This window comes from Anneissia japonica, unplaced genomic scaffold (genome assembly GCF_011630105.1).
Source record: "Anneissia japonica isolate Jap-2015-1 unplaced genomic scaffold, ASM1163010v1 scaffold285010_len649756_cov215, whole genome shotgun sequence".
Classification (NCBI taxonomy): Eukaryota; Metazoa; Echinodermata; class Crinoidea; order Comatulida; family Comatulidae; genus Anneissia; species Anneissia japonica.
The window spans coordinates 513848-534862 of record NW_022699253.1 but is presented as its reverse complement, the minus strand read 5'-3'; the positions used below and the strand labels follow the sequence as shown (position 1 = coordinate 534862).

General features: G+C 34.5%; 2 protein-coding genes across 2 annotated transcripts in view; one reads left to right on the top strand and one right to left on the bottom strand.

Moving 5' to 3' along the window:
- Nucleotides 1–11989, bottom strand: part of LOC117102899 (laminin subunit alpha-like) — a 62394-nt gene extending 50405 nt beyond the window's left edge. The window contains exon 1 of the mRNA XM_033243349.1: nt 11486–11989. Coding sequence (XP_033099240.1) covers nt 11486–11854 — 369 coding nt within the window. The 5' untranslated portion in view covers nt 11855–11989. The remainder of the gene's footprint in view (nt 1–11485) is intronic.
- Nucleotides 11990–16893: 4904 nt separating this feature from the next.
- The window catches only part of LOC117102904 (p53-induced death domain-containing protein 1-like), an 8449-nt gene continuing 4327 nt past the window's right edge, over nt 16894–21015 (top strand). The window contains exons 1-4 of the mRNA XM_033243353.1: nt 16894–17026; nt 19609–19652; nt 19837–20009; nt 20302–20507. Of these exons, the coding sequence (XP_033099244.1) occupies nt 17021–17026; nt 19609–19652; nt 19837–20009; nt 20302–20507 (429 nt within the window). The 5' untranslated portion in view covers nt 16894–17020. The remainder of the gene's footprint in view (nt 17027–19608; nt 19653–19836; nt 20010–20301; nt 20508–21015) is intronic.

Here is a 21015-nt window from a genome sequence, read left to right as displayed (position 1 = left end):
TACAATGATTCCTGATGATGACATAATTTATGTTGAAATATTGAATCCCGACACACATTAGGCCGACCAGCCCTCCTGAAACTAACGTTAGAATACCGCACTTTTGGCAGTAAAGAACAATTAAAACCTCATAAAAAAGGCAACCGTTTACCCATAATTGAATCCAAGGACACCAGTGTTAAACACTCAGTACTTATCCTTGATAATGTGTTAAACCAATTAATAAAGCGAGATAACGTAACGTTAGTTTATCGAGGGAGGGTTGAGCTAATGAATGGCGTGCATTTCGATACTTGGAGTATGCATTATACTATCTTATCTGAGATTAATCAGTGGACCTTTCGGTTTTACTAATGCTTTGTATGTTAAGGCAGCATTAGCTATACCATCAATTAAAATTTTACTTTTCACTTAATGTTAGCAAATGAAAGAATGGACATGTCTTCCTTCTCAAAGTCTAGGTGGTGCTGTTATAGATCAATTTCGAGTGATGACAACATTTATGTGTTTCCAGGTGAAAGGCCAGGTCACAACTGATTCAAACAAACACAACACCTTGTCATCACATTATAATGATTGGTCACTTGTGACCACAAAGGGAGATAAATTATTGCAGACAGTAGTGCTGAGAAGGGGGTAGGTGGGGAAGCAATATCTTGGTTAATTAAAGGGGGAGGGGGTACAAAATTTCATCTATTTTGAACTATTCCATAACTGATACATAATTGGTACTCAACCTCACTGGGCTCCCCTTACCATTGGAGACCCTGGCTAACTGCACTCCTCTGGAACCAAGGGCCAAGCTACAATGCTGATTAAATGTTTTACGGTATTTACTAAAAAAAAATATACTTGAGACTGAAGTATGAGTTTGAATGTCTCGCCAGGAACAAAACTAGGTCACTAAAAGAAGCACTGATTGAGGAGAGAAGGGGAGGGCAGAGGAAATACGTACAGTATTCTGACAAAGGTGGTGATATAAACTATACATAGACATTGTCACTGTATGTCACTTGGGTCATGTCCCAAGAAATTATACAAATAACTGAGGAATGAAATCATAAATGAAAGACAAGGCTCATCATTCCCTCTTTACTGATTTAACTTCCAATTTACGATAAATCAGTTCAAAGGTCAGGATCCCAGTACACTTTCCCACTGTGTCTTTCACTCTAGTGTATCATAAGGCATCAATTTCACACAAAGATCGCTTGAGCTAGACTAATAGGTAGTAACCTGGTACACTTAAAAATGCATGCCCAATCAAAAAATAGGCTCCCAGCAGGAGCGTGTATCTACTGCCTTATACAGGAGTTTTTGGTTTTGTTTTTTTTTATTTTGTCTTATGTTCTTCAATATGCAGATGTGTGTATTATTGTAGTGTATCTGGATATTTAATGAAAATTCTCTTTCATAACAATATTCGAACGCAATTTTATTCGATTGTCAACAGAGCGCCCGCTACCTCGAGCTAGTAGTACCCATCATGCCTAAACCGGAATTACACTTTTCCGCCATCTTTAATTGCTACTGTACATCATGACATAGTGCCTACGCTCCCGTTAGGGGCAGTAGACACAAAAACCAAAACTGGAAGATTTAATGGAAGGATCAGCGAAGTACAGTGATGAAGTAGGAAAGCTTGGTTATTTTTGTAACTGGGTTATAGAAAGACATGGGTGGGTTTATTTACTGTATGCGATTAATAATTAGGACATATTTATCTTTAAAACACAAGGGTTTTTTTTGCAAACTTCAGAAAAAAAACCACAACACTAAAACATACTAAATGGATTATGCATGCCATGAAACAGTTTTTTTTTGTGGTTCCTTCAGAAAAAGTACATTATCAATTTGAGTTGGTCAGGCTTAGCATTGGTAGATTTCAGTACTGCAGAAATTTAATAGTTGCTACAGAAATTTTGCCTAATTTTTCTCGTACGCAAACAGTCAAAAATACTACGGAATAGGACAAAACCCATAAATAAATAGGCTAAAAGTCCACAACAAATTAATTTTCCATCAGGATCTTTGGTTACATTGACTCTAGACAACCTATACTTAGATACTGTACTGATAAGTTATTGTAAAAAGTGGCCTGTAAATCTTCATCCTGTCCTCTATAGTATCTTTAAAATTCCAAAGTTCTTATCATGGATGTAGTTATGGTGGGTGGACGTGTGCTGGGCTATCCAGTCTAAAACCCTACATCCACCTTTATTAACCCCCTTGCCCATTTTTAAAATCCCTATCATTTAGATTTTACAAATGTCATCACATACCCACCTTTAAAATGTCTACCTACCACCAACACTTAGTTTTCTACTAGCTACAAACCATGTATTATCATGTACTGTAATTTAAGCAACCCACATTTTGCACTCCAAACAAATTATTATTATTAGGTGCTAAAGAAATTTTTTGTATTTACTATGAATATTTGAAGACTTGGTTTTACTGAATGCATTTTAGTACTAACTTGAGAAGTCTGCATTGGCAATTCAACATTTTTGGGCCAAAGGACCAACTAGTTACAGTATATTAAAGAACCATTTAACCTATAGAAGAATTATTTTGCTGATAAGGATTAGTATAAGCTGACAAATTGAAGGAAAATTTGGCTGAAGAAAGGACCAGTTAAGGTAATGGAAGGACAAATTTGGCTGATAATGGAATCTCCAGTCAGATGGACGGAATTAAACAAAAGCAGAGCCATACGGTAGTTGATGGAAGGAACAGTCAGCTGATGGAAGAGCAATTTAGCTGACGGAAGAACAAGGCAACCAATGGACCGCCTTCTATTTGCTTTGTTTTATTACCTTTAGTAATTTTTGAAAGGTTCCCATGTTTAGAGCAATGTGCTATATGCCGTACAGTAGAACCTCAATTTTATGTATGGTATAGGACCGGAGGGCGCATGTAAATCAGGGGATTCATAAAATTAAATTTGTGGTGACCTTTGACCTATTATGTACGTAAAACTCACTAGGTGAGCAAACCAATTAGCGTTCATATGCAAAATTATACCTATACCCAGTTTAGTAAACTTTGTGAAAAAAATTTGATCAGACAAGTTTTTCACACGAAGCTAAATAGGAAAGAAATTATTTTGAGTACCAACAGTAATCTTGCTCATTGCACATGGTTTTAGATTATAAAATTAGACACAATCAACGCTGATGTTGAATGGTTTGTTTAGTGTTATAGCACTGAAATAATAAACAGACAGGAACTAATCTCATTTTACATTATGGTGGCGATGAAAAGGGCCATTTGTTTTGGGTTTTTTAATGAAGTCATCGTTCATATGAGGCGTACGTAAAACTTAGGGTTCGTTAGATTTGCCACACATCCCACTAACAGGAAAGTTAATTTAGAGATGGAATTAGGAACTTGTAAAACACTGAATGCAGGTATCCATATTTGGATAAATGGGTGGACCGAAATAAACAAGTTCAACCCATCACAAAAATGTTCTTATTTTTACTGCCACGAAACTGAGTCACTCATGTCGAATAGAGTTAGGCATGCCTAAATAAATAGTCTTCCCTAATAAAATGGGCCTAAAATATTTAGAATAGACACTAGAAGGACTAGTGTGGTAGGCAATAGCAAAAACAATTAAGCTTAGGCTAGATGATATACAGTACTGTACATTACAAACACATCACTTTCCAGGAGGATGGCCTAGGCCTCTGGAGTCTAGTAGTAGAGAGAGGCTTGTCCTATTTTTAAGTTCTTGCTTAAATATTACAGTATCTTTTTAACAATGTTCTAGTACTCTAGCTAAAATCTTGTAGCTTAGCAGTGAGCAGGGTTATCTGTAAGTTACTACACAGTTATCAGCCCACAGTTGTTCAGCAGGCCGGAACTAATTATACTATCTGTTCTAATTCAAGTAGGTAGGCAGAAGTAGGCATCTTACGGCCAAATTTGGCCAAATTGTTTTTGATATCGGCCAAAATTTGACCAGATTTTAATCCGATTAGAAAATAGTGGGTAGATATTAATTTGAAATACTACAAAACTTCACAAAAATTAGCAGTCATTTGTTAGAAATTGAAGAAATTCAAATGATCTACATAGAACATGTTAAACTTTCACTGTTTTTCTGAACAGCTACATCGTTGCTGGCATGTAGGCAAATTCTGGGGCGAATCAAGAGATGTCCGAAATGGGAAAAAAATGGGAAAAGCCAGGGGGGAAGAGGGTGAAATTAGGGCTAATCGAGATAACACCATCTTAGAGGAAATTTTTGTTCTCTAGACGCCCGAAAATAACCTCTGATGCGTTTGGGCGATCAATTTTTCTTCCTTTTTTTTTCACAAACCTATGAAAACTTTAATAAATACTTTTTACCTAAACTTTCTAAATTCGCCTCTAAATATTATTGTCGCAGTACTTAAAGCAATAAATCAATGTTGCTATCAGAATTATCTTCTTCATTCTCATATACTGTACAACCTAACTCCAGAGTAACTTCGAAGTCTCTGCAACACTTGCTTGAAATTGGAGGTGCCATCGCACCCGAATGATCACATCAAGCATTTATATATGGCACTCTATCATAAAGAACACTGCAGCACCAAGGCCTATACAATTCAATTGGGCAATAATAAATTAATTAAAGTACAGTATTTAATTTATATTCAAGAGAGATTCAAAAAGATATTATATTAGGCATATATTGAAAAAAAATATAAACTTTTCAAAAATTCGGCCAAATGTAGTTTGGCTGTGACTTTTCCAAACGTTACGGCCAGGCAAATCTGGCCGTCAAAAGGCTAAATGGCAACCCTGATCTAGCCTAGCTGAGCCCTAATCGAGACACCTGCATCTTCAGTTTTGAAAATTTTCCAAGATTAAATTATATGGATGAAGTATCCAATCACATGATTTACAAAATCAGTCAATGGTCATGCATACCGTACGATACCCCACATCAAATTTGCTGTGGGAAATCATACGCATGAATGATCATGCAGCGTCTGCCTAGGCCCAAATCAGAAAAAAAAAAGAAATCGAGTATGAGACAGTATTAGGTATGGTGTGTACTAAGTGACACTAAGTGATAAAGAGCTAGTAACCCAAAATTAGGGCCTGAAACCCAGGCTAAGGGTTCGTATATCCGAGGTATGTAAAAACAAGGCTCTACTGTACTTTAGCTGAGACAGAAGGACCAACAAGATACATACATTTTTTTTAACCTGTCCAAGAGTCCAATGGCATGAAATTGTATAATCTTTTCATTTTAATTTATAGGACTATTTGTTTTGATTGAGCCACTTACCGGTAATTAGATTTAATTACATATGGGGTTACTAATTTTCATGAGAGTTTTCTACCCCTCTTTCAAAGAATACGGTATATAGGCCTACCCGGTATGCTTTTTATTTTTATATCGAGATTTCTTTTTTTCTTTTTCTTGCATGCAGTTATCTGTTGACCCTTCTCCCATACTATACGATTTGTACTCTTTAAAAAATGGTGGGAAAAAAGATACCCTCTAAGGTCCATGGATGTTAAAGAGTGTGTCGTCTTAACTTGCACATTATCATTTGGTGGCTCTTCAAGCTGAATTTATTTGAGGCATCCAATCACAAGCTTTAAACAAATAATATAATTCAACCAGATGATCAACTTAGACAGTTGCCTTGTTCATCACACTCTCTCCTCTTCACCTAAAGTACAAAATTTTATGTGAGTTCATGCACTTCATTTAACAAGCTTTACGAAAACAAACAAAGTTAATGACACTGAATCAGATACTGTCGGCATTCTTAAAGTACATTAGAGCTTCTAATGGGATTTTTTTATCTAAACATGAACAGGATCCTAAAACACTGAACAATCAGAAATTTGTGGCTTCTAAAATTAAATTTGATACTGCATATTGATATTCCAAGGCATCAGATGTCGTGATATGGCAGTTAAAATTGTCAGCTTCCAATTCCAATGTTCCGGGTCAAATCCTAATCCATGGCATTGCTGTTCCAATATGCCAAAAATGGTAAAAATGTATCTCAGAACCATCACTAGTCTCATAAACAGTGACTTTGTGTATATGAAAACAGAGGAAGTTCCTTGTATTGTCAGTTTGACATAAATATCTCATTATATATTCTACCACCTCATTTTATGTAATCTTCAGATCTACCACTTCCAAATACATACCATTATAATTTAATGTCTTTACAATAAATGTTACAAAAGAGGTTCAGTGCTGTACAGTGCAAACATACTGTATGGCTCAAACAACTTTAAATTAAGTTCTTGAACCAATGCAGCAAAGAGAGTCAACGGTGAACTTGGGATTTTACACATAAAAAGAAAAGGGCTTGGTAAATTTGTACAAGATATTGACCAATGTTGAGTATGGAAATTCAGTTTGGTGGTATCCAGCATATGAGAAAGGTGGAGACACACTCGAGAAAGTATCCTGCAGAGAGTCACTCGATTTTTACAGACTTTAAAAATATTAGCTATCCCGAAAGGTTAATTACATCTCAATCTTCCTACATTGGTGTACAAAAGGAAAAGCTCTGATGTCATCTAGATAATTATCAAATTGTTGAAGGCCCCATTCTGCAACCTTTTTAGCCCACGACCCAAATTATATGTCAAGCAGTCTGATGTGACTCATCGAACCCAAGTGATTAAAAGGTCCATTGTTTTATACATACGACGGATAGCGGGATGAACCACCCACTTGATTCTTTTGTGAACTGATTAAAAGATATTATCACCCACAAAATCACTATGTAAAAGCCATAGAAATGAAAATATAAATCATGCAAGTTATCAAATTTTTCAATAAGTTAAACATTTTTAAAAATTAATGATTAACAGATACTTTATTATAAATTTCTAGTGCTGTCAGAGATTTATGGGTAAATACTGTACATTAAATTTAAAAATTTTTTCTCATTATAACTTGCAGCTGCAAGCCTAACACATTGAAATGAAACAATACTAATACTTTAAAGTTGTCATACCTGAAGTACAAATATTTTGATACTGTATATTTTTAACATGAAACTGTGATAACGCAGTCATAAGAAATAGTAAACTGACACACTTGTCACACTTAAATTGCATTTTCGTTTACTGTAATTTAATTGTGTTTGTCTTTTGTTTGTTTTTATTTGTTCATGTTAAGTAAAGTTTTCGCGATCTGAAGAGATTATGCGACCCATCAATTTTTTTTCGCAACCCAAGCATAGGTTGCGGAACGGTGGTTAAAGGAATTGATAATCTTAAAAGTTGAGGATTTAATTTTTTATTTGATACTGCATCCAGAACCAAAGGTCATTCCTTGAAAAGGCAAACAGTTAATCACTATTAAAGACAGTTTTCCTTCTCAATCGGCAGTAGTGGCGGCACCCAACTAGTCCAAGTCTGAGATTAAGAATCACTGGTCGGCCCATCCACTCAAGTTTAGCCCATGCTGGAGGACTTGGGAAGGCTGAGCACCAAGTGGGAGGAGGTACAAGAATTAGCTTGAAGCCAAAAAGTACAGTAAGTATGTAATTCAAAATTGTAATCAAAATACAATTATTTAAAGAAATTAACTTTCTTTTTACTGTATTCAAATTTAGGCAAGGCTTTTTTTATACCTTCACGAATCTAGCAATAGTGATGATTTGAATTTAAAAAAATACAATTTTATTTTTGGTCAATTAGAATGGAAATTTCAGAAAAAAATTAAATTGTTTTCATTTTTATCATGCCCACCGCTGTCTTGAATCTCCAAAATGAGAAATTATATAAATTTAAAGCATTTAACCATCCCATTACTACACTGTTTACATTCACTAATAAAATTTTATTTTTATTTTCTACTCCGTCTGGATGTTTTTGGCAAAAATATTTTCTAAATATGAAAACAACATTTAAAAAAAAATTTGTTTCCCACCCTCCTATAAAAAGTCTTGCCTTTCATTCATTCTTTATTCAGCCTACATGTAACATATACATTTACAAAAACAATGAAAATTGGACAAGCAACAGATTTTACAATATTTCCTAAGTTGGCTAGGATTGACAACAGTGATGAACACTCTAGCTCAAAAGCCTACCAAGGAAATAAAACAGTAGTATAAACATAAAATTTAAATTGGCTAAAAGGAAAACTAATTAAGAAATCAAATAAACTCCTTTAACTACCCTGATACAAAAGGCAAATCTGGAAAGAAAAATACAAAGGATTAGTATACAACAGGAAAATCATTAATTTGAGAAAATAAAAAAAGGGGAAAAAATAAAAAAAATTTGTACAGGTAAGTCCTGTATATCTACAAAAATTAATCTACAAATACAATAAAAAAACAAAAAATGGTTTAAGGATCGTCTCTGAACTGAATCCAAAAAAAAGTTCCAACAAAACACATAATAAGTGAAAGTGGGAAGGAATAATTTATTTAAAATTAAATTAAATAGACAAATAAAATTACAGTACTATAGGTACTAAAATATATTTAGATTTATTTATTTAAATTTTAAAAAGGCCAATAAAGATATTAATTTTTGACTGCATAAAATATATAAATCTTAGATATTACAGTACAGTATATTTAAAAATACATTTAATGTATTCACGTTAATAATCAGCATGTCAAATTAATTCCTGATTTTGCATCGTGGTCACATGATAATGATGAGATCCCATCCATTGCAATAATATTTTAATATTTTATATTACAATCTTTTAATATTTTATTTTTCTAAATGATATCTTTTGTGTTGTTTTCTGTGTGTTGAGTGCTGCCTTGGAGAGCCACATGATAGTGGCACTTTTGGTTATGAAAGTTGTATGAAACGACTTATTTCCAATGCGGTCCTTGAGAATCTGCAATTTCTGTTTCTGTTTTTATTTTCTTTTAATTGTAATTTTAACCCGAAATAAATTTGAATTTGAATTTGAAATACAATAAATATTCTTGTTGTTCGATAAATAGTAGTTTCAATTTATATAAAAAGTTTGTAGAGTGTCCAACATTGCAGATTCTTTCGGAAAATCACGGAGACAAGTCCAAATTCTAGGAAATTCATTAACTACTCCTTGCAGGCCAAAGTTCTTGCGTATTAAATGTTAAAAATTTCTTGGTAGCGTTCATTTATTTTCGCCCACTGATTTGCAGTCGATTAGTCCATACAGACATTTAATGACGAAGATGACAGCAGTTTGTTCTCTTCTGTCATGAAGTGTTGCTATATTCGGAGAACAGAGCCTAGTCTTGTATGCCATTTCACCTCTTTGTTGATGAGGCACATCCGTGATGCTCGTCTTTGTACACGCTCAATTCGTTTACACTCGTCTTTAGTGAGAGGGTTCCAGGCTGGCACTCCATATTCCAAAACCAGAAGCATAAGAGTTTTGTATAATAATAATAATATGTCGTTCTTATATAGCGCTTAATGCCTTAACAAAGCCTCTAAGCGCTTTACATTATTACCCCCGGTCATATATACTGTATTGATAATATAGCTTTTGAAGAACATGCTCCAGCTACCTGCCATATGAACCCTAGTAATCTGGCAGCTTTGTTTGTGGTGTGTGTGACATGTTCTTTCCATAATAGTATGTTTGTTATTGTTAGTCCTGGGTATTTGAATGATGTAATGGTGGAGAGGTTAGTATTTTTGAGATGATAGGATGGGAGATGGTTTTGTGTTTGGATGATTTTGTCATTTGCATAACTTTGGATTTAGTAGTGTTAATAAACATGTTGTAGTGGTCCAGTTCATAATGCTGTCAAGATCAGCTTGGAAAGACAACTCCTCGTTTCTCCTGCGTATGTTCCCGAATATTAAAGTGTCATCGGCAAAAAGCAAGGTACTAAAAGAGATATTGTGAGTTATGTTGTTGATAAACAGATTAAAGAGTAATGGGTCCAAAACACTTTCTTGTGAAACACCTGATTTAACAAGTACCCATTATGACGATGTTCCTTTAAAAGTGACCCGTTGCTTTCTTCCGGATAGAAAAGATTTAATCCACATTTACATTTTACCTCTGATGTTATAGTTCCTGGTAAGTTTGGTGAGTAGAATATCGGGTGGGATGAGATCGAAAGCCTTTCGAAAGTCAAGGAATATCAAATCGATTCTTGGTGGACGAGGGCTGTCAAATGTTTTTTACCAGTTATTGACGGCATCACCGAGTTGTGTCATGCAAGACTTCTTTGCAGTAAATTCATATTGGGCTTCATTGTTGAGGCAATTTGATTCAATGTGTTCATTGATTTTGTAAGTTATCAAATCTTTGTTTAACTTAGGATGAATTGCATTCACTAAGCATTAATTGCGGTATTGCTATGGTGACAACTCAAAATATAATATACTGTAATAATTATCCTTTTTGTAATACCTTGTGCTATTTTTTATGTAATTTAATCAACCTGTATATTTTTTTTTCTTTTTTTTACTAACCTTCGTATTAATTATTTATTAAGCATCAGAAAAACAAATTTTACTTAAGAACTTTTCAATAAGAGACAATTAAAGAATAGTATTTAATGCAGGCCAAATAATTAAACAGTGTAAATGTATTAAAAAATGAATAATAAATATTAATTTGGTGTTTTATTTTATTTGAACTTTATTCTGAATACAAAAATAATATCCGATTTTAACTCTTATTTAAGAGTCTATTATCACGAGGGTGGAGCCTGATGGTAGAGGGGAGACATAAGAGTCTCATGGGAGGTTAAATCAGTAGCGAAAGAAAGGGTCCTGGGCTACCTGGCGATGCCCCCTTTGGGCCCCACAAAGCTGACAGATTTAAAGGATGTGTAGAGGTGAGACACAGCAAGTAAAGCTTTGTTTTCAACATTTGATGGGCATTTGTAAACAACTACACCATAAAACATAAACAACAGGCATCCCGTATTTGTATCTACATTACTTTAACCCCTCCCCCACTCCCAATGTTTTGCCTGTGGATTAAAAAAGAGGGCCTGTGGTTCTGGCAAAAAAATATTGCCTATTAATGTCCTGGGCCCCTTTAAGGTCTGGAACATGTGACTTTCACAAGCGAGGGGTGACTTTTTCTTGGGGTTTGCACTCTCCCTGTTTTAAGTGTATTTATTTGCTCAGGAAATTTCCAGTTGGAAGTATGGATGGGTAAATATTTATGAGGAGGCCTATATTTATAGTAATTATATTTATAAGTTATAGCTACTATCTACACACAACCATCCATGAGTGAACAATATCAAATTGACATGTAATTTTCTCCTACTTTTTACTACATGTTAAATATTCTCCAACTTTTACGGTAGAAGACTTTGGCATGACAGTTTAATTAAGTCACAAAAACGTATAAAAACTCCCTGGTATAATTAATACAGTAACACTAGACCTACCTGTTCTACTAGCTACTAGTCCTACAGGCTACATCAACTATATAGGCCTAGGCCGGCTTGGGCCTAGGCTAGCCGAATCAAGATTTGTTAATTAACAAAAATAAGTAAAACATACTCACCTGGCCAAGATCGATAGTGATGTTCACTTCATTATAAGAGAGTCCTCTCGATAAAGGAGGACTTTGCCACCACTTTTCAGTGCCATCTATAGCATATTCAGCCGGATGCTTAGAGAGAGGGAGAGACATATCACAAAAGTCACAGTACTGTCCGTTGACAATATCTTGTTCAGCTCTACGGAAGCTGTCCCCAGTGTTTCCTGTCAGTTTGCAGTACAGTTCAGCCTTGCCTTCGTCCCCGCACGTCGAAGTAGCGGTGATCTTCTTACCTTGGGCGATGTTGAAGGACGGTGGGATGAGCGCTTGGTTTTGCTGGCCCTGGACCAAAGCAATACCAAAGCACAAACAGAGAGCAATATCAATAATCATTTTTAAAGATATGTTCTCAATTGATACACCGAATATGCGACTTTAATTAGTAAAAGAAACAGTATTAATATTATAATTGCAGCCTCGAGTCCAACCACCGCATCCCGCTCACGTTCAGTACCCGAACAGTTTGGCTTTTCCTCCCAAAGCAAAACGTGAGACTGATAGCATGTCTAGCCAATCAGATTGCTGAAAATCTAATCACTGTTGTGCTAGCTACCACCAAGTTTACAAACTACTTTCCTAGGCACACTCCGGGGTCGTTGTTTGTTAAATTGCGTGTGTGTAACGACGTCTAAATAGGTCTATATTTTAATTTCGGAATGAACCAGCTAAGAATTTTACGTTATAACGTTATAGTTTGGTGTACAAAACGTGTTTCTTTCTTTCTTTTCTTTTTTTTTTGAAGAGTCATAGGCCCACTAAATATGTATTTTTTCGTGGCCGGACGTTTCACCGACAACAAACATTTGCCAAGACGATTCGCCGATATCCAATTGCCAGACAATTTGCCGACAGACAATTCGCCGACATTTTTTTGTGAACATGTTAATGGTTGGGTGTGTCATAAGTAGCATAGGCCTATGTTTTATTTTTATAAAATTTGTGGTTAAATTATAAATACACTCTATTTTAAAAATGTTTTGTATTTGAAGTATTGAAACAATCAATCAATCAACAATCAATTTGACTTTTTCTTTAATTTAATTTGTATATAACTAGCTTAATTTATTCCTCTGTTGAATTGTATACCCATTAATTTATCCTAGTTTGTACTGTACATTCAAACTGTAATTCCTGTCTCTTATACACATCTAGATGTGTATAAGAGACAGGTGTAAATGTATTAAAAAATGAATAATAAATATTGATTTGGTGTTTTATTTTATTTGAACTTTATTCTGAATACAAAAATAATATCCAATTTTAACTCTTATTAAGAGTCTATTATCACGAGGGTGGAGCCTGATGGTAGAGGGGAGACAAGAGTCTCATGGGAGGTTAAATCAGTAGCGAAAGAAAGGGTCCTGGGCTACAACAGGCATCCCGTATTTGTATCTACATTACTTTAACCCCTCCCCCACTCCCAATGTTTTGCCTGTGGATTAAAAAAGAGGGCCTGTGGTTCTGGCAAAAAAATATTGCCTATTAATGTCCTGGGCCCCTTTATTAAGGTCTGGAACATGTGACTTTCACAAGCGAGGGGTGACTTTTTCTTAATCTTGGGGTTTGCACTCTCCCTGTTTTAAGTGTATTTATTTGCTCAGGAAATTTCCAGTTGGAAGTATGGGTAAATATTTATGAGGAGGCCTATATTTATAGTAATTATATTTATAAGTTATAGCTATTATCTACACACAATCATCCATGAGTGAACAATATCAAATTGACATGTAATTTTCTCCTACTTTTTACTACATGTTAAATATTCTCCAACTTTTACGGTAGAAGACTTTGGCATGACAGTTTAATTAAGTCACAAAAACGTATAAAAACTCCCTGGTATAATTAATACAGTAACACTAGACCTACGTCCTGTTCTACTACTAATCCTACAGGCTACATCAACTATATAGGCCTAGGCCTTGGGCCTAGGCTAGCAGAATCAAGATTTGTTAATTAACAAATATAAGTAAAACATACTCACCTGGCCAAGATCGATAGTGATATTCACTTCATTATAAGAGAGTCCTCTCGATAAAGGAGGACTTTGCCACCACTTTTCAGTGCCATCTATAGCATATTCAGCCGGATGCTTAGAAAGAGGGAGAGACATATCACAAAAGTCACAGTACTGTCCGTTGACAATATCTTGTTCAGCTCTACGGAAGCTGTCCCCAGTGTTTCCCGTCAGTTTGCAGTACAGTTCAGCCTTGCCTTCGTCCCCGCACGTCGAAGTAGCGGTGATCTTCTTACCTTGGGCGATGTTGAAGGACGGTGGGATGAGCGCTTGGTTTTGCTGGCCTTGGACCAAAGCAATACCAAAGCACAAACAGAGAGCAATATCAATAATCATTTTTAGAGATATGTTCTCAATTGATACACCGAATATGCGACTTTAATTAGTAAAAGAAACAGTATTAATATTATAATTTCAGCCTCGGGTCCAACCACCGCATCCCGCTCACGTTTAGTACCCGAACAGTTTGGCTTTTCCTCCCAAAGCAAAACGTGAGACTGATAGCATGTCTAGCCAATCAGATTGCTGAAAATCTAATCACTGTTGTGCTAGCTACCACCAAGTTTACAAACTACTTTCCTAGGCACACTCCGGGGTCGTTGTTTGTTAAATTGCGTGTGTGTAACGACGTCTAAATAGGTCTATATTTTAATTTCGGAATGAACCAGCTAAGAATTTTACGTTATAACGTTATAGTTTGGTGTACAAAACGTGTTTTTTTTTGTTTGTTTGTTTGTTTGTTTGTTTGTTTTTTTTTAAGGCCCACTAAATATGTATTTTTTCGTGGCCGGACTATTCACCGACAACAAACATTTGCCAAGACGATTCGCCGATATCCTTTGCCGACAGACAATTCGCCGACATTTTTTTGTGAACATGTTAATGGTTGGGTGTGTCATAAGTAGCATAGGCCTATGTTTTATTTTTATAAAATTTGTGGTTAAATTATAAATACACTCTATTTTAAAAATGTTTTGTATTTGAAGTATTGAAACAATCAATCAATCAACAATCAATTTGACTTTTTCTTTAATTTAATTTGTATATAACTAGCTTAATTTATTCCTCTGTTGAATTGTATACCCATTAATTTATCCTAGTTTGTACTGTACATTCAAACTGTAATTCAGCATGTGCTACCAGGGAATAGTGAAGTAATTTCACTGTTCTGGTGGTACTATTATTTGAATTTGATACGTGAATGAAAGACCGACCAATGTGTCCTCCACTTGTATAGGCCTATTTCAACTTTACTGTATATTTGTAATACGTCGTATTCTGGGTGCATTTCAAACATTTGGAATATTTTTACTTTACGGTATATTGTGCATGATTTTTCTTATGATTTTCTATAGTATTAAAATATTTAATAAAAATATAGATGAACATGAACATAGCCTGTAGGCCTAGCCCTATTTTATATTTTTAGCAGAATCTTGTTGCATAATTAATATATTGAAAGTGTGTGTCTGCATGTATGAATAGCTATAAATAACGACTTTTCATGATGACTACCCAGTCCTCCACAAAACAAAACATCTCAAAGAAACATCAATCACATCACACAAAAAAAGTTGTCGGCGAAATGTATGACGGCAAATTGGTTGTCGGCGAATTAGTTGTCGCCGAATCGGCTGTCGGCGAATCGTCCAGTCGGCGAAATGTCCAGTCGGTGAATTCAGTTTCGGAGAATTCCGGTGTCGGTGAATGTCCAGTACGGTACCGTATTTATTATAACGTGTAATTTCACAAACACATACCGGTAACAATAGGCCCATACATACGAATTGTCAATTCTACACATTACAACATTATAGTGTATGTATATCTATAATAGTATAACGGAAAGAAAGAAAAGTATTATTAATATTTAAGGTAGTAAGTGCAGTCGATTGGGTCGGCATTGTATCGTGAATGTGGCACATCCGCTTACCCTTTTCTCGTCTCCATGAGGATTAGTGAAAGTATCAGAAAAAAAATAATATGCACACAAACTTTTTAGGCTTACATAGGGTTGACTTGACTTGACTTTATTCAGTATACCTAAACATCAACAATAAAATCAAATAACAAAGAGTTTCAAAAAAGTTAATACAGACTTTAAAATAGGGAAAAAGTTTAACAATTAAAATTCAATAAAATCTTATGTTGAACACTAGGTATAATAGGATAGCCCATGAAGTTGTATAAAACGACTTATTTCCAATGGGGTCCTTGGGGTTCGTTTTAAGAAATAATGTTTTAAACAGAATGTGTAGATGATGGCCTATCTTATATTTTATTTTCTATAGGCCTATTGATTGGTTTATTGTTTGATTGATTAACGGATTGATCAACCTTCTGTCGTGAAATGCTACAATGTTATCTTTTGCTTGGTTCTTGCATTTTGAGAAGACTCATAGAGCTAATTAATCCAATAAAATAGTAGGCCTATATGCATATTAGCTTGCCTGTGGTATATTTATAAATGTTATCTTTTGCTTGGTCCTTGCATTTTGAGAAGACTCTATAGAACTAATTAATCCAATAAAATAGTATATGCATATTAGCTTGTGTGTGGTACCGTATATTTATAACTTTACCTGGGTAGGCCTACTACCAATGCAAATGATTTGAAGACTAAACTTGTCTGTCGACTGTCGGATCGAAAAAAATACAAATCCTTTTGAAATGTTTGTATAATTGGAATAGGCCCTATGCCTAGTGTTAAAATTTGTCATCTAAAAACAAAAACAGTATTTAAATCTTGTCATCTAAACATTCTGTTTAAAAAAAAAAGTCACGTCATCTAAACATTCTGTTTCAACCGTATTTTTAAAACGTGTCATCTACACATTCTGTTTAAAACATTATTTTTTAAACGCGGCATCTAAAACTATTAATTAAATTGTATCTGCATTTGAAGTCCTACGTAGGCCTACACCTTGAGAATTTTTTTTATTTGGTTTTATCCAGACGAGACGTAGGCCTATATCTATGTGTAGAGTTTGTACCGGTAATTTGTAAATAAGAGGCTTATTTTTAATTTTGTGATGAGTGTAAAAACAATTAATAATTTACAATTCAATTCATTAGGCTATTCACTCCAAATCAATAAGGAGACATTTTCACACCCGGCCTCTAGATCAATAATAGTACATCCCTTCCTGTTTGAATTTGAAATACCTCCATACTTATAAGAAATGTACTTGATTTAAAATAAGACTGTGACTATTGTTACACCAGTTTTAAACGAATTCCTAATTTTGATTGGGTGTTATTGTCCTTGTCCAATACAAACATGAGGAGTTCGTTTATTAACATCGCATGATGGCGCACAACATAAAGCAGGAAATTTCAACTTCCTTTGAAAATGAATCATCGTTGTTGTTTTCAACATGTTGGAAAGTAAAATACACTGAGATTTACTGTATCGGCTCAACACTTATACCAACAAAACAGGACTTTTGTATACATTCACCGTTTTAAGTCAATCTAAACTGGCCATGACTGTAAGTTGCGTTGTTGACGATAAAATTGCATATTATAGGTTATATTATTTCATAATCAGTACCGTATTTCAAAGAAAATTAATTAACTACAACAACTTGGGTTAAAGAGCTTAAATTATAGCCAACTATATTCCTATCTCTTCACGTTTCGTAACTATTGGTATATCAATATATATAATTATGGATCCCAGATCTTTACTTTTACTTAATGATAATTCAATGTCATATACAGATCGCTAATAATAGGCCTATTCATAATTGTTTTATAATTTTCTGAGTCAATCTGAAACTATAGGCCTAAATAATAATATGCATGGCCTACATAAAAATAGTTTTCCAGTGTTTTTTGTTTATACGGTGCTGACTCATTGAGTTACTTAGTTTAAGCTACTCTTTCCAGCATTTTTTTTTTTTTTACAAAATATCTTTTATAGCCCAGGTTCTTAATTTATTTATTTAAAGGGCCAAATTATTTTAAAATTTGATATCCCTATTTCTTGCTTATTGATCTTTTCTTTCTTGCTTGTGTAAAATCAACAAAAAATGGTGGCGCCAATATCTGCCCAATGGTAGTGGGAAGCGATGTCCCTGAACCTCTAAAGGAGGTTCAGAGTAAAGCCCCGGGAAACTCTAAATAGTTGGTAGTGCTTTTGAATGCTCCGGGCCCGTAATCAATCTTACAGCCTCCTATTCTGTAAACGTTACATCTGATTTTTTTCCCCATAACGAATGTGTTGAGTTCTCTTTTGACGGCAATCTGCCTCCGCACTGGTACCACTTCATTTGCAATTCTCGCTAAATTAGAGTTTGTTGAGAACTGACGGTTTTAAGTACAGTGTTTACCATGATTAGTGGTAAAGTGCCGCATTCAAAGCAGTCCTCAAATAGTTGCATATGGCCTAATAATAAGCAGGATTTACAGATTTGAAATTGTAAAAAATAGAGCATTATATTTTCATATGTTGTTTACGGACATGTAGGTATAACATTTTTGAACTGGGTTTGCGTTTGCGAGCCTTAGGCTGAGGCCGTTTAGGGCATCCGGTTGGGGTCCAGAGGCGAGAAACTCCGGCAAAGTAGCATTTTGAGGCCGTACGGTATTTAATGGATTCCTGAAACCCATAATTCGTGAATATTCTTTTTAAATTTCCATTCATTTTGGTGTTATTAAGTACGTCCTTTATTCAAACTATCGTTCGTGACTTAAGTTAGAGTCGCCAAAATATTTTGCAGGGTCGCCGAACGTTTAATGTTGTCGGTGCTAGTAATATAACTTGTCATGTCTTCTTTTTTGTGCAAGTGTATCTGTGTATTGTTTCCTGAATTAGGTTTTTTTATTCCACAAAATAAGGTACTCTTATCAATAGGTCCATGGTACAACTAGATTGTGTTATATCATATTGATCTTGATTCTACGCCTAAGCAAAATATTGTTACCTGCTCCATACAACAACTGCGAGTAATACTAATCTTGTAGGAGTATTTTCCAACCAAATGAAGATACAAAACACAATAATTTTGTTTTACCAGTCATAAAAAGTTTAACTTAATGGTTTGGCATACAATCGGTATTTTCGTAATTTCTCCCATCCCCATCCACCAAATAAAGGGCTTTAAAACCTAAAACCATTTTGCCTGTAAAATCTCGGGTCTACTTATAATAACAACAAGTCTATGATAAAATTTTACTTTTTATTTACTATGTCATATTTAGCTGCGTTTGTCGATTGGTTTTTATCGGGATTTAATTCTAAATCTGGGGGGTGGGGGTGTTACCCCTATTTCACACTGGCCCAGTGTTGTGTTTTGGCCTTTACATTATTGGAAAAAAAATCATCGAATGGTAACTACTTTTAGTTTCTTGAAATATATATAGGACTAGGCCTATATATATATATATATATATATATATATATATATATATAAATGAATATAAAGTTGTCAGTTCAGGCAACGTATAGTTCTCGATGCTATGCAGAGCGGTATAATAATAATAATAATAATAATAATACTAATAATAAGGAACTTGTAATTTCACTCTACATGCTGTTTCATGCACTAGGCAATCTTCAGGAGTGAAGGGAATTTCAAATTTGGCGTGTATATGTAGAGTTGGGCCGGTGTAGATGCAAATTAGGTATTATGTGATATTAAACTCTATATTTTTAACTTAATTTTTTCTCGCGGGCCAGATTGCTTCTCGGGCCAAATTTGCCCCGCGGGCCGCATACTAAGAACCATGGTTTTATAGTGTCAATAATTTGTATTATATTGTAAATGTTATTGGAATAAGTACATGAAATGAAATGAATGAAATTATAAAGTCATACGGACGTGTTGGTGAAGCACTCAAATTGTATTTCTATATAATATATAAACAGCATAGTGAAATTTCTTGTGTGCCCTTACAACACAATTGACTAAACAAGAACACTGTTTGCTAAGGGGACATTGAAATAGAAAGTATACAATATCTGGTTGAAATTAAACCATTGATAGGCCTGTATGTTTAAAATCAGATTTTGGAATTAAGTTACACACATTTAGGTGATGATGCTTTTTTATGGTTTTCTATTATATAGACTCGTGGGTACGTTATGATGAGCTATCAATGGGATGATCAACCGTGAGTTGCATATTTTTTAAATGGAGACATGATAAAATTACGCCTCAATAGGCCTATATACCACATCAAATATTTAGTTGCCGTAATAAAGGGTGAATAAATTAACAAAGGATAGGCCTAATGTTTTGCACCAATTATAACTTCAGTTATTATTATGCAATTAACACAAGTTTCTGTTTTCAAGAATGGTGAAGAAAATCGCTGATCGTTTGAAACAACATGGGTATAACGTATGGATAGACATTGAGAAAATGCATGGGTTCATCTTCGACACAATGGCTGACGCAGTAAAGAACGCTGATGTGGTCCTCGCCTGCTTTTCAGAAAAATATCAACAAAGCGACAATTGCAAATCAGGTTAAATATTATTATTATTAAATAGAAATTTTACCAAAAGTTTATCACAGGGCGCTACGTCTATTTTGTTTATATCTGCCACATATTAGTTTGTTTAACAAACTAATATGCAGATAGAACGTACTTTGATAGAGATGACATAATTATTACATTTTCATAAACTCATATTATCTTGTACGAATAAGACTACACTTTCAAGAATAACAATAATGATAAATAAATTAACCATGTTGTTTGCCTTTATAATAACAAGGATAATATATTTGCTATGATCTATTTAATTTATTAACAGAAGGAAACTGTATGCGCCAATTCCGCAAAGAGTTTATACCCATTAAAATGGAGGCTGGCTATTCACCCGATGGCTGGGTTGCTACTATTTTCGGTGGCCATCTATATGTTGATTTCTCACAGGCTACAGACCCCATAATATTCGAAACTAAGATATATGAGTTGTTACAACAGCTCGGTTTAAAATCAGTTTTTCGGGATATTGAGGTAAGTTAAAATACCACTCTCGTAGCGTCAACTGTGTATGTCAATTTCGAAAGCCGTCACTTAACAAAAAATTTGATGACGGATGTGTCTGGATTTTGAGAGCTTAATTAGTAACTAAGTTATTCCTGATGATAACGAATTTAATCCAAGCAAAATGAAGTGTATTTCTTTACTTGGGCTTTCATTATTCTTTCATATCTGAAACAAATTAGTGGACTTTCTGATTAATAATTAACAGTTTAAGACTGGATTTTCGAATACTTGACACTTGACATAGTGATGCTCAGTTAAAACTATGCCTGGGCTATACTCTTTATACGTAAGCCTACATTTGTATATAGAATAAAATAATATATAAACAAATTGGTAATGATAGAAACAATTAATGCTAAAAAATACTGTGGTTTCGGCATAAGGGGTTCGAAAATTGAAAATGCGGAACTAAATCCCTATTCCAATGAAAACTCATTTTCAGTATTTGAACCATACTTGGTTGAACAAATTTTCC